Genomic DNA, 15,425 nt, shown 5'->3' with positions numbered 1-15,425 from the left:
GGCTGGGCCACAGTCAAGACACAATGCCAGCATTTCATAAATCTCACTTATGCTCCAGAATATGGGAAACATTTCCCAGAAGAGCCCTAAATCACCTCTGCCTGGTTGCAGGATGAATCGTGTGTTTTCCAGGGAGTCCTGTATGGGAGAGGCCACCCAGAGACCTCAGGGCAATGGGTCAAAGGAAAGAAACCATATAACAAAATACTGAGTGCATGGGGTTCAAACCACGTGTAAGGTGGACAATGCATTTTCTGGCTCAGAAATTATTGAATTTTTGGGTAGGAAGGAGCAGTCATTTTTTGGTGGTTGTATCTATACATAGGAGGCAGTGGTGATTCTTTGGTTTTCCTCTCCATAAATGACCTGTCGTTTCTCCATGAACTGTCATTTATCCACGTGTCAAAAACCTGTCGCTGCTCAGGAATTCTGTCTTCACCAGCTGCCTGGTGCAGGGAAAACTTGGACCTTTACCTGCCACAATTTTATCCACCTTGTCCACAGCTGGAGCCTCCTCTGCCCCTCAGCATGGACACAGCGTTGACCTAAGGACCCCCAGGTGCTTCTCCAGCCCCGTGCTGGAAGGTGCTGTCACACCTCACAGCCCAGCATTCCCTCACCTTTCCAAAGCAAAACCTGGTTCGCTTCAACCTCACAGCACATTCCCACCAGTACCAAGCATTTCCCAGCCATCTGATTTCCCCATCTCCGAGTTCCTGCTTTGTTTATCCTATTAATTCCAACCACCCCCTCTTCCCCCAACACACACGCACGCAGCCTCATTTACAGCATCTTCGCCAGCAGAAGCCTCCCCAAAATATTCAGGGCACACCAAGCGAGGACTTACACGTGTGGGGAAACCCTCGTGACTGGAGATTTTTTTTCCCTCTCTCGAGCAAACATGAGCTCATGATTTTAATTTTTTTTTTAAGCTCTTAAAGGAAAAAAAAAAAAAATAAAAGAGAAGCCCCGAGGAGCGGCATTCCCGGCTGCCGTTCTCCAAGCGGGGGCAGCGGGACGGCGCGGATGCTGCACCGGGAGCCGCGGGGCCGCCGGGGCTGAAGGCTCCCGCTCGCATCCTCCTCTTCCTCGGGTGGTTTTCCCTCCCTCCTCCTCCTCCTCCCCCCCCCCCCCCCCCCTGCATTTCCTCCTGCACCTTTAAGAAGCCCATTGCCGCCGGTGGGATGGTGTGTGCTAAAGCTGCACAGAGGAAGTTACGCAGCCGGGATCAGGCACGGAGATAAAAGCTCCGATTGTGATTGAAAGTGAGAGCAAAAGGGATTTCAGCTTCAGCATTAACTTGCGAGGGGAGCCGGGATTGCACAAAGCTCCCCCGGCCATCTGCCCTTGGGGGCCGGCGGCGCAGCGCCTGCCCGCCGCGCTGGGCTGGGCTGGGCTGGGCTGGGCTGGGCTGGGCAGGGCAGGGCAGGGCTGGGGGGGAGTGTTTTTTTTGGGGGGGTTCCCCCGGCCCCGAAGTTGGCTGCTCCGCCGGGAGCCCCGCGCCGCAGAGCTCCCTCCGGTAAGGACCCGCAGCGCCGGGGATGGGGGAAAGCGGGGGCGGAGGGGGGGCGGGCAGCGCCGGCATCTGCCCCAGCCCCGAGCGCTGCGGGGCCCCCCCGCGCCTCCCAAGTTGTCGCCACGCTTCCCTGGGGTGTCCCGCTCTCTCGTCCCCCTCCCCGGAACGTCCCCGTCTCCCCCGCCGCGGGATATTGGGTTTATTTTTCCCACTTCGGAGTTTGGGAAGCCGGGGGGGCTCTCCCGGCACAGGGCGCCGGTTCCCCTCGCCCCGCCGGTTCCCTCCCCAGTCCGTGCAGCCCCCACAAAGTCCTTTAGTGTAAAAGAAGCCGAGGAGGATGGGGAGGAGCGGGAGCGGTATCGGGTTTTGCCGGGAACCGCGAATCCATCAGGGAGAGCGGCGGGATGCGAGCGGGATTTCCAGGTTTTCAGGCGGGAGCCGCGCAGGGTTATCGCGGGGTTCGGGCTCCCGGCCCCCTGAGGGTGGCCTCAAATTCGCTGTCCGGGCTCGGGGAAGGGACGGTCAGCGTGGGAAAGAGGGGAACAACTCCTGCTCCACGAGCGCGGGAGGAGAGCGGAGAGTTCACGGGGAGAGCAACACTTCTGAGAGAAAATTAAAAACTCCTTCATTGAGTTTACTTTCTGCTCTTAATCCGAGAGCAGCTCAGTTGTTGCTCAGCGTTGTCCCTTTATTTCAATAGGGTGTTAATCCAATAATAAAAAAAACTCGGAGCCAGCTAAGTCAAGACACAATCTAATTTTGTGTTTTTAATACTCCGGCTATCAGTCAGTCCCCAGTGAGTGCTGAGTACTCTTCAAAGAGAACAAAGAGCATTGATTCTATTTGTTCCCATGAACTGCAGTTTCTTAATAATATCAGGTGAAGATTTATTTTCTAAGAACCAAACCAAATCAAGCAGGGTGAAATTTGGGGAGCCTCTCTGCCCCGTTTGCAGTATGTTGGCTCATTCTAGAGCAATGCTCCAACTATTTCTGCAAAGGGACTGCACTTGCTAAGTGAGTGTTGAGCCACAGACTTCACCCCAAACCCACTTGCCTGGCTGATGGACCGACAGTAAATGCATTTTTTTCCAGCAAATTTTCATTTCCCTGGGAATCTGTGACATTTAGCCAGTGTAACAAGACTAATAGATATTATAGATCCTTTCTACCTGGATGTTTCCCTGACAGCCATTCAAGTGCAAGATATAATTGTTGAGGCTGTGAAAATAGATCCATAAACTTAACAGCACTGGAGTCCTCATTAAAACTACCCTGCTTGTTTTCTCCACAATACCGGAGTCTCTCACTCTCCGCTGTTATCAGGCACTTGGCAGTGACCAGTTTGATGTAATAATTAGGAACTGACTTGTTATAACTGAAAAGACAGCTCTGATGTAAGTAGGACTTACAAACACTGTGTCACAGTGGCTTATTATTTTTACTACATTTACTCATAATATAAAAATAGCAGCCAGTCTATTCTTTTTCTGGGAGTTTATTCAGGTCCAACACAGCTATAACAGGCTCTTCGTTGAGAGCTGGCAATGAAACATGAGAGACAGCTTCTCTTTTCTGGACTCATTCATCTCAATCAGCAATCTTTCAGGCAAAAAGGGGGGAAAGGGAGATGATAGCAGTGTGGTGTGAAGCCCTCGAACACGGATCAATGCATCTGTTAACCTGGGGTTTCTGAGCTTTAGTAACTGAGCTTCATGAGAAAGCAAATGTTAAGCATGTTGAAGCAGATATGCCTCAATTGTGAAAGAAAAGTTGGGGAAAGAAATAGAAAGGGAATTATCCAAAGGTAAATTTCTCTTCTGGATATGTGCCTCCCACCTTCTGGGATGAGATCTCCCTCCTGAATATAATACTGAGAGAGGGTTTGTGTTTTTCCCCCTCCCCGCTTCAGTTCTTTGTCATTTTGTTTTGTAATTACTTACAATTTTTATAGCTCTACTGGAAAGACAACAAAATTGCAGAAATGTTGTTCTAACCTGAAATGAATACTGGGAAGGTCATTGCTCTTTGTATTAGGTGAACCTAAATGTTATTAGGACTTTAAATTGTTTTTTATTAAATGTTATTGTTCAGATAAATCATATGTGGGGATGCTGGACAATGTATCTGTCTCCCCAGCTGTCTTATTTATTTGCTTATCTTTTTAGGACTATCAATTTGTCTGTCTATCCCTACTCTGTCTACATATTTTCCATCTTCTAATGACCCATGGTTGCTTCTTGATATTATTTGAGGACCCATTAGAGCTCCTGTTGTCCAGCTGCTGTTGCAAAGCAGATACCTTAAATTGGGCAGCGCTCCTTCCCTTCTCCCAGACAGCAGAAAAGCCATAAGCATCTTACTATGGATTGCTTTTTATTAAAGTTGTATATCTCCCTGTTACAAAAACCTGTCTGGTGGCTTGGCAAGCCCAGCTGAGGGCTCTGCCTCCTGAGGGATCTCTGTTTTTCTTGTTCCAACTGTCCCCCCTTGCTCCCACCTAATTTGTCCTCCAATTTCTTACAGGTCCCTCCTGCTGATGAACTCTGCCTTTGCCCTGACCATGAAAGAGAGAGGAGATCTCAGGTAGCCCCATGGCTTGCAGCTGAAGGCTTTGGGAACTTGGTGCTCCGTTGCCAAAAGGCAGAATTGGACAGGAATCCTCACCACCACCACAGGACACAGCAGGAGAAGCCAAAGCCAGCCCTGTCCCAGTCACTCCAGTGATCACCCAGCACCTGCTGGGACCACCACAGGTCTGGGCACCCGCTGACACAACCATCCTTTGGGAAAAAGGAATTTTAGCTCCAAGCAGTCTCTCTTGTCAGAGTTGTACTGATGACCAGATGCTCTATTTTATGTGCTAATGTTCAAACACCCCAATAATTAAGGCAGACACTGTTTAAGGCACTTTCCACAGCAACACATTGGGAGCAGAAGGTTGAGGAAAACCTGATCCAGCACCATCTCACGGCCTCTCCAATTTACTCCTATCAAATTTCATCAGCAGCTCAGAACTTGATCTTTGTATTGATTGACTGGAGTCACCTCTAGATATTTTCATGCTGATTGGAAGACCTTTCGTACAATAAAAGGGGAAAAAATGAGGTTAAGGAAGACTTTTGACCACTGATCAGCAACTCTGGCCAAAACTTTCCCAATCAAGTGAATTGCAAAGTTGGCTTCTGTGCCCAGAGGAACTTTCCACATCTAGACACAGCGTGCAGAGTGGGATCATCCCTGTTACTGCCTGGATCTCCTTCGACTGGAGCATTTTTAGATGAGGAGTTTCCATGCTGATCCTGAGAGCCACCCCTAGCCCAGTTGCTGCCTTCCTCGGGACTCTCGGCACTGCCCTCGCCCAGGGACCCCACGCTTGGCCACAGCTGCCATGCTCTACCTGGCTGCTCTCCTCATGCACTGCGTCCCCCTGGCCATGGGACAGTATGACATTTGCAAGTCCTGGGTGACCACGGACGATGGTCCTTCATGGGAGTTTTATGCTTGCCAGCCCAAGGCCATGAGGATGAAGGATTACGTGACCGTGCGGGTGGACCCGGCAGGAATCACTTGTGGGGACCCTCCGGAGAGGTTCTGCACCCATGTAAGTGTTTCCCTCCTTATTTGCTGCCTTAGAACAAACTCTGCTGGTGGCTGGGAGGAGAGTCCAGCCCAGGTGCCACTATAAGGGTGTTGTGGGTCAGAGTGGCCACAGTGGCCGCTGCCTGGAGCTCTTACTCTGCAGAGCAGGGAGAATTCACCTGCCCACCCCAGTGCTGTGCCAGTCCTGCAGCAGGGATGGGGCTGGCATGCCAAGGGGAGAGTGAGGAGGAGCCAAGGAGGGCTCAGCAAGTCCTGGGTGAGGTCTGGGTTTTGGAGAAGCTCTGCCCCTGCAAGCACACACAACCTGAGCTGCTCCTCTACTTGCTAAAGTGTGGGGTGTACTGGCCAGTCCCATCCCAAAGGGCTGCTCCAGCACTGCTGGGATTTTACAGGATGTGGGTAGATGGTCTCAGTTCGAGGCAGAGTGAAGGGCAGGGCAGTGGGGTGGTTTGGCCCCTGCATACACCACAGCTCTGGCAGTTGGTCTGACAAATTTCACTAAAGCCCCTGAAAATGTGGTTCTCCCTCTCTTCTAGCCTCCACATGAAAGGGCTCTGTGGACAGACATTTGCCCTTGTAGTTAAAATCTTTAACTTATTTTCTCTTAAATATTAATCATTGCATTTCATTCCGTGCACCACAAAGCTCAGCAGGAGCATTTGATTTATAATTCACAAGGCTTTACATTGTTAAAGAGTTCAGGGGTCAAAGCAAAGAGCAAAACAGTAATGCCCCCTCCCAAAGGTCCCCCAGGAGCAGTCCAGGCACACATTTAAAGGACAGACACCAAGCCAGCTCATGCTGGCAGGGTTTCCACTGGGCTGAGGACTGGACAAGGAGTGTCTTCTGAAAGAGCATATTATTCTTTTATTATAATGAGAAGGGGATTTCTCCCTCTAAATCAGTGCAGAGAGTCTCATTTTCTATTGCCAGTGCTACCCCATGCCTCAATTTGCCAGGAAAATGCCCTGAGGAAATACCCTGGGCCCAGCCACTCAGAGCATCTCTTGAAAACACAAGAAAAAAAAAAATGCTCCTTCAACACCAAGGAATACCAAGCATTTGTGACCATCAAAACATGCTGCCAGTAAGTTACCCAGTTCCCTCCAGCCTGAGGGCTCTCATTAGTACCAGGGAAGACATTTCCACTAATTCTAGATAAGTAGCAGCTTTTCCTTTTAAAAGATCGTTTGAAAAGAAAGATTAAGTCCAAGGTTGCAAATAAAACCGTTAACTATTGATGGGTCAGTCTGTATTTCCACTTATCTGACTGACTGCAGAAGGATTAAAAGGAGAATACCAGATTGCTTCCCACTACACTCACTGCAGCTCTTTGCAAACCCTCTCTGGCTAAGGATGCTCCAGACTTCAGCTCCACTGACCTCCAAAGAAGCAAAAGACACAAACTGCAATCAGCTCTCTGCATCTCTTGATTCAGTCAATACTGAGCTGAAATCTTTCTATCCTGGGCACCAGCAGTATTTCCTTGTAGCGTACGCCTGCCATGTGCTGTTACACTTGCAAACACCGTGTACAGCCGTGAATGAGAGCTACACAAATGCAAAACATAGATTTGCCTTCTTGTCCCTGCCTCACCCCAGCCTGGCCCGGCTCTCGCCTTCCAAAACAGAAACCAGCACTCACAGCAATGTCCCTGAGCAATTCCCTGGTGAAAAAATCAAGCTAAGAACAGGAATAATACATGGCAAGGTATTTTTTAGATTTTTTTGGGGATGCGTTTGTGAAATGCCAACTGTATTCATGGCCCTTTCTCCCCCACCTTACACCAGTGCTGTTGTCTCCAGAGGACTTAAGAGTTGTAAAAACGAAGCAGAGGAAGAGCAGCCCTGCTGAGGTGAGCAAGGAGCCTACCCAGCACCCAGTGCACAGAGCAGGAGGTGGCTGCAGGAGGGATCCAGGCTCCAACCCAGCCTTAGCACTGGAGTGGTGTGGGCTGGGAGGCCATCAAGCTCAAATTTCACAGCCTCTGTCACACGTGGCCACTTCCTGCTGAGCATCCCCTTCTGGTCAGTGGGAAGTGGAATCAGCAAGAACTGGCCCTTCCATCGCAGGTGCTGGGCGGTGACTTGACACCGATCGACGTGCAGGGAGGGGGAGCAGAGCCCACAGAGGATGTGTGCAGAGTTTTGCTCCCCCTGCACTAAGGAAGTGCCGGACAAAAATCGATGTCTCTGCCCACGGATCATTAGAGCCTCCGAGCCCCGGCCCTCGCTGCCCGAGGGGAGGGCGAGCAGCTCACAACACAGAGCCAGGGCAGCTCCTCGCTGCCGACCTGCTCAGGTGTCTTTTCATGTCCTGTTATCCTTTCTCTTCAGGTTTTAATTATTTCCTTGTAACAGGTGGGTTCTCATAGGAGCCTGGCTTTCCAGCAGAGAAGTTCTTGCAGTGACTGTATTGCTTTCTTAGGTGTCTTTCAAAACAGCAGGGGACCGTCCGTGCAGTTAAACTCGCGTTACTCAGAATTAAGCGCAGCCCAGCGGGGCTCTTGCCCTGCTCAGACAGCTGCAATCAAAACTGAAGACACACAAACACCCCTCCATGCTCCAGGCAGCCAGACAGGAATGAGCTGCAGCATCTCCCCGTGCAGGGCAGGCCAGGAGCAGAGTCCTGGTGACAGTCAGGACCTTGTCAGACAGAGAGTGTGTCCTGCGAGGCTGCACAGGCCACGGGACCAGGCACTGCCCTGCCACAGCACCAGCAGTGCTCACAAGACTTCTGCACCAGCAGGCTTCAAGAGATGGCAGGAATTATTTGGAGGACCGTCCTTTGTGTTTTATAGCAATTCTGGTCACATCTGGCTGCTTCCTTCTGATTGGGAAGCGTTTTGTTGCTTATTAAAGTCAAGGGTTTTGCTTTTTCCACAGTTTCTGAACCTGTTCCTATTCATGTCAATGCCTTCCTGGCAGGGTCACCTGAAAAATGAATTGTACTTTGCCTCCTGGCAGAGCAGGAAGACAGATGGATAAGTAAATAAAAGCCTGAATGAGACTGAAAGTGCGACTGAAGACTAATAGGGAACAGATCTTTTAAACCAAAGATGTCGAGGGAGGGGTGGGACTTCAAAGATCATAGGCAGGGCATGGCATGGAGCAGCTGAACGTGGCTTTCAAAGGAGAGGGGTTTGCAGGGTAGGCACAGCTGGGAAATGGCCAAGCTGCACATCCCTATGGGGCAGAGGGGAGATGTGGTATTCCTTCACCTTCCCACCCTCCTGGGCAGGAGGAGGAGGAGGGTGGCACAGCTGGCAGGCTGCTCCCAGGTGCTGAGATGCTGAAGCACTTCTTTGATACCGAGCAGGGACCTTTGGAAGTTTCACTTTCAAGCGTCAGCGTTTGCACACGGGATAAAAATTCCTCAGCCTTTGTGGAGAATTCACACGTGGGGAGCCAGCAAACAGCACAGCCCAGTCCCAGCTCCTGGCAGCTCAAGGGGTTTCCAAATCATTCCAGCAGAAACAAGGAGAGGTGTCCATAACAGACGGTCATTATGGGATGGTTTTTGCTGCTCCTTGACATCCCAATGAGAGCACAGGGAGCCCACCTTGCTGCAGGAATGGGAGCCTTTTTCCCCCGCCTCCAGAGGTGTGCAGACAGTATTTCTTGTTCTGACAACACTCTTTGATGCAGGGCCGAGCTCTCAGCCCATATTGATGGGTCAGGGGTATTTTTATTTGGCGTCAGCATTGTTTCATCAGCTAATAGAGCTTGTTGACTTTGGCACGGGCGCATGAAAGGAAAAGGTTTTATTTATTCATTACACATGCAGCCAAATTGGATGTTTAGTTTAATTCTTAGCTAAACTTTTCTGAATGACATGTGGTTATAAGGCTTGTACTGAAGGACTGTTTCTCCTGTGGACTGGGTGCTAAAATAGGAAAAAGCAGACAAACCTTTGGGCTAAGAAACCCTTTTCCTCTGCTTTTCTGCCCATCTCATACAACTCTATCCATCTATATCTTCATACACCTGTTTAGGTGCAAACAAGATTATGGGTTTAGGGATGATTAAAAGCCAAAAGATTTTAAAAAAGGGAAAAGCCAAAGTTTTTAAAGTGAGAAGGGGAAAAAATTGCTTCAGCAATGCTCTTCCAAAAGCATTTTTAAAGATGCAACATGTTCTGGTGGTTAAAGGATGGATTCATCCCTTCTGGTACCCTGAGCAGAGACCCACAACCCTTTCCTGGCTCACCAGAGTTCTGCCTTGTTTTGAGTAGAACCAGGGGGCAAAGCACGAGGTGTTCTCAGCCTTTCAACTGCCCTAGAGTTCAAGGACATCCTTTGGGCTAAGCAGAGCCTGTATACAAGTCCAATGGAAAATCCTTTCCAAGAAAAGCGGATATTCTCCCTCCTCCTTGAATAAATCAGCACTATCCACTGCTGCTTACAAACCCATCCTTGGCCATAGCAGAGGGAGCTGGAACTCCCCTTTGCCCTTCATTGTGGACCCTCTATGGCCTGGGGACGATCACTTTGCCTTTATGCCAAAATTCAGCAGCACAAGAAGTTCACTCTCTGCTGTCAGATCACCTGTGACACCCCTGGCAGGGCTGTAGGGATGGAAAGACTGGACTTTGTTTTCACAGCTGCAAAGTGCTAACAGCCTCTCTTCCCCCTTAAAGCCTCCAATCTGTAAAATTAACACCTGAAAAATGCCCCCCTTGCCTTTGAGGAAAGCCTGGAAAAGACAACTTGCTGCCATTTCCACCCAGAGGAAGGTTTCCCAATCCACCCCTGGCACCCATCGTGGCACCGCTTTTGAGTGTGGGAGAAAGAGCTGGAGCCTTTTGGTTCTGTTCCCACCCTTAATCACTCCTCAGCATCAGAGTTGCAGCAGAGGACACTGTTTGAAGTCAGGATCAGTGGCTCCTTGCCCTTGGGGCCAGACCCTTGGGTTGTACATTATTAGCTGCTCAGCAAATTACACCCTGCTCTCCTCCTGCCACTGAGGTGACTTCAGAGTGCAGCAGGATCTTGGTGTTTTAAAAGGAAAGGCTTTGCAGAAAAATGAAAGAAGACAATTCAGCTTCAAATTAGAGAGTGCTGAGCAAACGGGATTTTCCCTCAACAGCCTGTAACTATTTCCTTAAATGCCCAGTTCGGGATTCATCTTGTTGTAAAGTGGGATGCTACTCCCCTAACAAGGATCATTTCCAGCTGCTGATGGAAAAGACACAGTGATAAAAATGAAGCTGTCAAGTACATTTAATTGGTACAGTGACCAGAAAGTTTTCCCCTACCTTGAAGGTGTTCAGGAAGAGTAAGAAAAGCTTTGCTCTTCAAAGGGAACAGTGTCCAGATGGGAAAAAGAGAAGAGAATGGAATGAAGACTTGTTGGGAAGTGTGGGCAGAGCTGGGAAAGCAGTTCTTACAGCAGCCCTTAAACTCATACAGCAGCTCCAGGTACCACAGCTTTCCATAGGCAATTTTTGAAGCCAAAGGTATTTAGGAAAATCCTTCCCATTTATTTATTTAAAAATCTGCACTGTATTCTGTAGCATAGATATGATTTTCCAATAAACTTTAAAAGGATTTCTCCCTACAGAAAATCCTGCCAGAGTGGGAAGGAGTGCTCTCCTACCATGCTCTGGTTTTCCTGAGTGAAAGTCCAGTTCCAACCTTAGTTTCAGATCCCAAACCACCCTTTTACCACCAGCCTTTTGAGATGTGGAGCTCTGGCTGATCCAGTTACTCAGGCAGCTCAACACAGAGGGCAGGTTTCTGTGTTGGAAAACACCAAAGAGGTTTTTTCCTCCCCAAATCACACAGCACGGCTGGGATGTCTTTGGGGAGAAGCTACTGCCTGCAAAGCCCTGGCAAACAGCAATTTGGACTTCCAGCCCTCACCTCAGGTAGATGAGCCATGCCCTGCAGCCTCAGACATGTCTCATAAGGTTCCCCACTTGTCCCCCTTTTTCCAGGCAGGGCCACCAGAGTGCCCAGAGGAGACAATTGCAGCCCTGACCCTGCTCCTGCCCTACTCCACTGCCCTGCCCTGTGCTTGCTCCAGCATTTGGCACCGGTGCCTCTGCACATCTGCTCAGTGCTACCCACAGCCAGGCTTAGGGGAACCTCTGCCTTTTGGCTCTGGGGTGGATTTCTGCATTGGTCAGCCCCAGAGGAGGGGCCTGGCTGGGGCTGCTGGCCCAGGAGCTCAGTGCTGCAGAGTCACGGGGCTGGGTCTCATCCCTACTGGCTCCCATCCATGCAGGAACCTCTCAGGGCAGCCTTCCCTCTGCTCCCCTCCGTGGAGCACAGTGCCAGCACTCCAGCCTCTGCCAAGGTGCTGCACAGCCCAGACCTGGGGGGTCTCTGCTGCCCCAGTGCTGAGCTCCACCCTGTCCAGTCCTGCCTTGACACTTCCATGGCCCAAAGGGGGAATTAGCACAGATTCAACTGGTTTCTACTCCAGCCAAAGGGTTTGTAACTCCCCATCTGCTGGCTGAGTCAGCTGCCTCAGCTCTGTAGTGCTGCCAGTCAGGAGGTTTGGGGAGCCCTCTCTAAGGAGAGGATCACTGTCGGGGTCTCAGGGACAGCCAGGACACGTTTTGGGCTGACAAAATCCAAACCTCTGACAGGCACCTGCTGAACTGCTCCCCTGAAACAGAGCATAAAGCAGCCAAAGGCTCTGCACACAACAGCAAAGGCAAGAGTGCTTGATGCAGCAGACAGACACAGGAGCCCTGAGCAGAGGCTGCTGTGGGTGCAGGGGATCCATCACCCAGCTGTGCCCCTTCCACAGAGGCTCTGGAGGAGCACAGCAGAGCCTCCACTCCCCCCCCTTTCCCACCCCCGGGCTCTGCATCCTGCCCTCCCCCATTCAAACTATCAGGGCCTCTCTCACAGAATAAATTATTAAAAGCGGCGTAGCGAGCCTCTCTGCAAAGGCTGCATGTATTGAGCTTACAAGGCGCACAAGCTTTTAGAGAGCAGGACACTTTTCCTACTTCCTAAGCATTTTCTTAGTCCTGAATCAATAATGCACTCGCAGCCCTGCACACAGGTCGCTGCTGCTGTGCTCCTGCTGCTAGGGGCTGCGGACACAAATACATCTCTGGAGCAAGATGCAAGGGCTTCATAATCTGGCAGGGAAGGGATGGGGCGGAATCCAGACAGCTTAATTTGTAAACAAGCTTCAGGAAAGTGCCCTGGGAAGAGCAAAGCTTGCAAGTCCCCAGTAGAGAAAAGTCCGAGTTTGGAGACAAGCTAAAAATCAGTCAATGGGATTAAAGTGCCGCGTTTTTGAACGCGTGCCCGTGGCTGCCAGCTGAGGGGTGTCTGGTGTATCAGCCTCTCATCCCAGGCTCCAGGTCACCCCGCAGCACCCACTGCCAAAGGGGGAGGTTGAGGGGTGCAGCCCCGGCAGGGAGCTGGGGGTGGAGGTGAGCCCAGGGCGGCAGGAGGGATGGGGTTAGAGCGGCTCACCGGGGGATTAGCAGTTCACAAAGAAAGAGCTGCTCAAAAATGATTCCAGGGGAGGCCGGGCTGCTGCGGGTGGTGTGTGTGTGTGTGTATCCCCAGCACAGATGAGATTATCTGCTTAGGAGTGGAATTTTCCGGGCGGCGTTAACCCTTGTGCCGCCCCCAAATGAGCTGCACACGCTTCTCAGGACAGGGCAGGGGATGCCAGGGCTTTGGAAATGGAGGTGCTGCTTCCAGGCCACTCTGCAAACATCTTGGGGCCCTTCTTGGAGAGGTCACCCGTGGACTGGGCTGGTTGCAGGCTGGAGGCTGAGATTCCTCATGCAGCCAGATTTTCTGTTTGCGGCTCAGGCAGAGTGGGCGGCAGGGGATTTGTGCCGGGGCAGGAGCGGTGCCGGCCGCGCTGCGAGGGGGGACAGGTGACTTGGGTCAGCCCTTGGCGTGACAAGCTGCACCTCCCTCTGCATCCCCCCTTTGTGGACAGGATGCTTCCTGCCTGGATGCCACCCTTTTTGCCCAGGTTGGGTTCATTTATGGTGGCGCAAGCACCAGTTCAGACCCTTTTCACGAGGTGCTGCCAGATCACAGGGAGAGTTTCAGAGACGGCGTGGGATGAGAACAGAGATTTCCTTGAGCCTCACATCAAGGCTGCGTGAGGGAGCCACGACTTTGCCCTGCTGCAGGTGCCTGGGGGATTTCAGTCCTCGGAAAGGTGGAGCCCTCAATGCCTAGTGAAGGCCAGACCGCTCCTGAAATCATTCCCTGCCTCAATTTCCCCATCAGGAGACAGGACACTGCCCTGCCACCAGCCCACCCTGTCTGGCACAGTGATGTCTCCCCAGGGCCGGTGGAGAGAAGGGCACAGAGCTGAGCCTGGATGAAATACGAACGAGATGCTTCTCGAATTCAGAGCAGGCTGGAGGGGGAAGGGGAAGAGCAGCCACGAGTAGGGCTTGAATCTCTTTCTCTGACGGAGAGACGGGCCCAAGGGAGCCCCGGAGCCTTGAACGAGCGGCGCTGCTCGGTGAATGAGTATCTGCTTCAGGCCAAAGGGAAGAGGCAAAACAGCGAAATGTCTCGCTGAGCGCGTCCCGGTGTCTCGCCCGGAGCCCGGGGTGGGTTTGCTGACTCACGGCCCGTCCCTGCCCCAGGCACAGCCCGCCCTGCCCCGGGCTCGGGTCACCTTGTGCCCGGACAGCCGCGATCCGGCAGGAAGGGGAAGGAAGCGGAGGAGCGATCAATGCCCCCAAACCACGGCCGGGGAGGAGATGGAGGGTGTGACATTCGGCTGAGCCAGAATTAGCAGCAGATCTGTGGAGGGACCCCATTTCCACCCTATTAATAATTCATTCCAGCTCTGCCTTTACCTGCTCATAAACAGCAAACAGCTTGTTAGCGAGGACGGTTTTCTCCCCTTTTGCTGTCTTTGCCTTAATAAGAGCCTCTTGCAGATGGCTGGGGGAGGGAGGAGGCAGGGGAAGGACACACAAGGGAGCAAAACACCCCATCAGCCTCCCCTGAGCTTTGAATCCTGTTCCATCCCATCCCATCCCGAGCTGCCCTTCCCCTGCAGAGCTGAAGCTGCGAAATAACCCCTCACCAATGCCTGGGTGCCTTTCCAGAACCTTCCTATCCACAAGGGCCACCCCAAAACATCCCTTTGGAGGGGCATTGGGAAGAGGAGGGTGATGCCTGGAGGATGTGCAGATGGATGAAGGCTTTGCTGGAGCATTCCCCAGTGGCTCTTGGGCTGCAGCCACCCATGGGAAAACTGCATCTTCCACCTTGTGAGACAGCTCCTGTCTTATCTAAAATAATAGAGAGCTTGACCAAAGAGGTATTTTTTAAAACAACGATAACAAAAAAGTAGAAAACACAGCATTTTGAAGAAAGGCTCCCCAGAGTCTCCACAATCCAATGCTGTGGTGCTGGCCCCATTAGGGACCTCTCCCTGCATCCCAGAGCTGTTCCTGAGATGTTTTCCAGGTTCAAGTCACAGCTGTGCAGTGGGGAAAGCCCATGGCTCACTTGAGGGACAGGGAAATCAGTGCAAGAAGAGTGGACCTGGCCAGGCAGATCCCAGTGTCCCCCCATGCCCTCAGAGGAGGGCACAGACCTTCACCTGGGCTCACAGGGAAGGGGATTTGTGGGGCTCTTTGGCATCAGAGGGGCCTCGTATTTCTCCTGCTCCCTCTCCGTGCTCCCAGCCCTCTCTGCAGTGAGTTGTGCCACTTGCCAGCTGTTGGAAATAATCGCTGTAAATTAATTACGGTTGTTTCACCCCTCTGATCCCTCCCAGCCCATGAATAGAGTGAAAATTAATTGTCAGAGAGTATTTCCAGCTCTCTTAGAGTCCCACCCTGACCACTGGCAGGTTACGGTTTATGCCCTAAAGCAGGAGATTTAATTACTCACAAATGTTATTTTTGATCATAAAATCACCTTGTCTTGTCATAAACCCAGAGAGAGCAGTTGAACCTTCAGATCAGGAGCAGCAAGAGTGAAAACACCCTGAAATGTCATTAGGATGAGCCTGTGTTTTCTCCTGGGTAATTCTGTTTGGGAAGCAGATCACTGGAGTGATTATTGGGAGAAAAGCCAATAACACACATTGCTCAGGGTGGCCCTTATCAGAAATTTGTGCTGCAGAAAATAGGTTGAATTGTGTGTCACTGGGGAGGTTAAGGGTGGTTGGCACTGGGGCAGGGTCAGGCACCTTCCCTGCTCAGAGGGTGATTTCCCTGTGCTGACACAGCCCAGCCAGGAGGGGAACAGAGATCCCTGTGAAGCCCTGGCAGAGTCAGGAAAGCCGGGACAGGGGATGGAAGGGAAGTGAAGCCCTGCAGCTCAATCCCAGCGTGAGCTGGGG

General features: G+C 51.6%; 1 protein-coding gene across 3 annotated transcripts in view; it reads left to right on the top strand.

The window, feature by feature from the left end:
• The first annotated feature begins 1,235 nt into the window (after window positions 1–1,235).
• Window positions 1,236–15,425, top strand: part of NTNG2 (netrin G2) — a 46,201-nt gene continuing 32,011 nt past the window's right edge. For 2 of the 3 annotated variants that reach the window (XM_083876021.1, XM_083876019.1), the window contains exons 1-2: window positions 1,442–1,519; window positions 4,042–5,119. In XM_083876021.1, coding sequence (XP_083732147.1) covers window positions 4,907–5,119 — 213 coding nt within the window. In that variant the 5' untranslated portion in view covers window positions 1,442–1,519; window positions 4,042–4,906. Of the gene's footprint in view, window positions 1,266–1,441; window positions 1,520–4,041; window positions 5,120–15,425 lie in introns of those variants that run through there. The other variant, XM_083876020.1, reaches the window with a different exon arrangement.

This window comes from Zosterops lateralis (assembly GCF_965231275.1).
Source record: "Zosterops lateralis genome assembly, chromosome: 20".
Taxonomy (NCBI): Eukaryota; Metazoa; Chordata; class Aves; order Passeriformes; family Zosteropidae; genus Zosterops; species Zosterops lateralis.
Note: the sequence above shows the minus strand (reverse complement) of the source record. Positions and strands in the feature narration are given on the sequence as shown.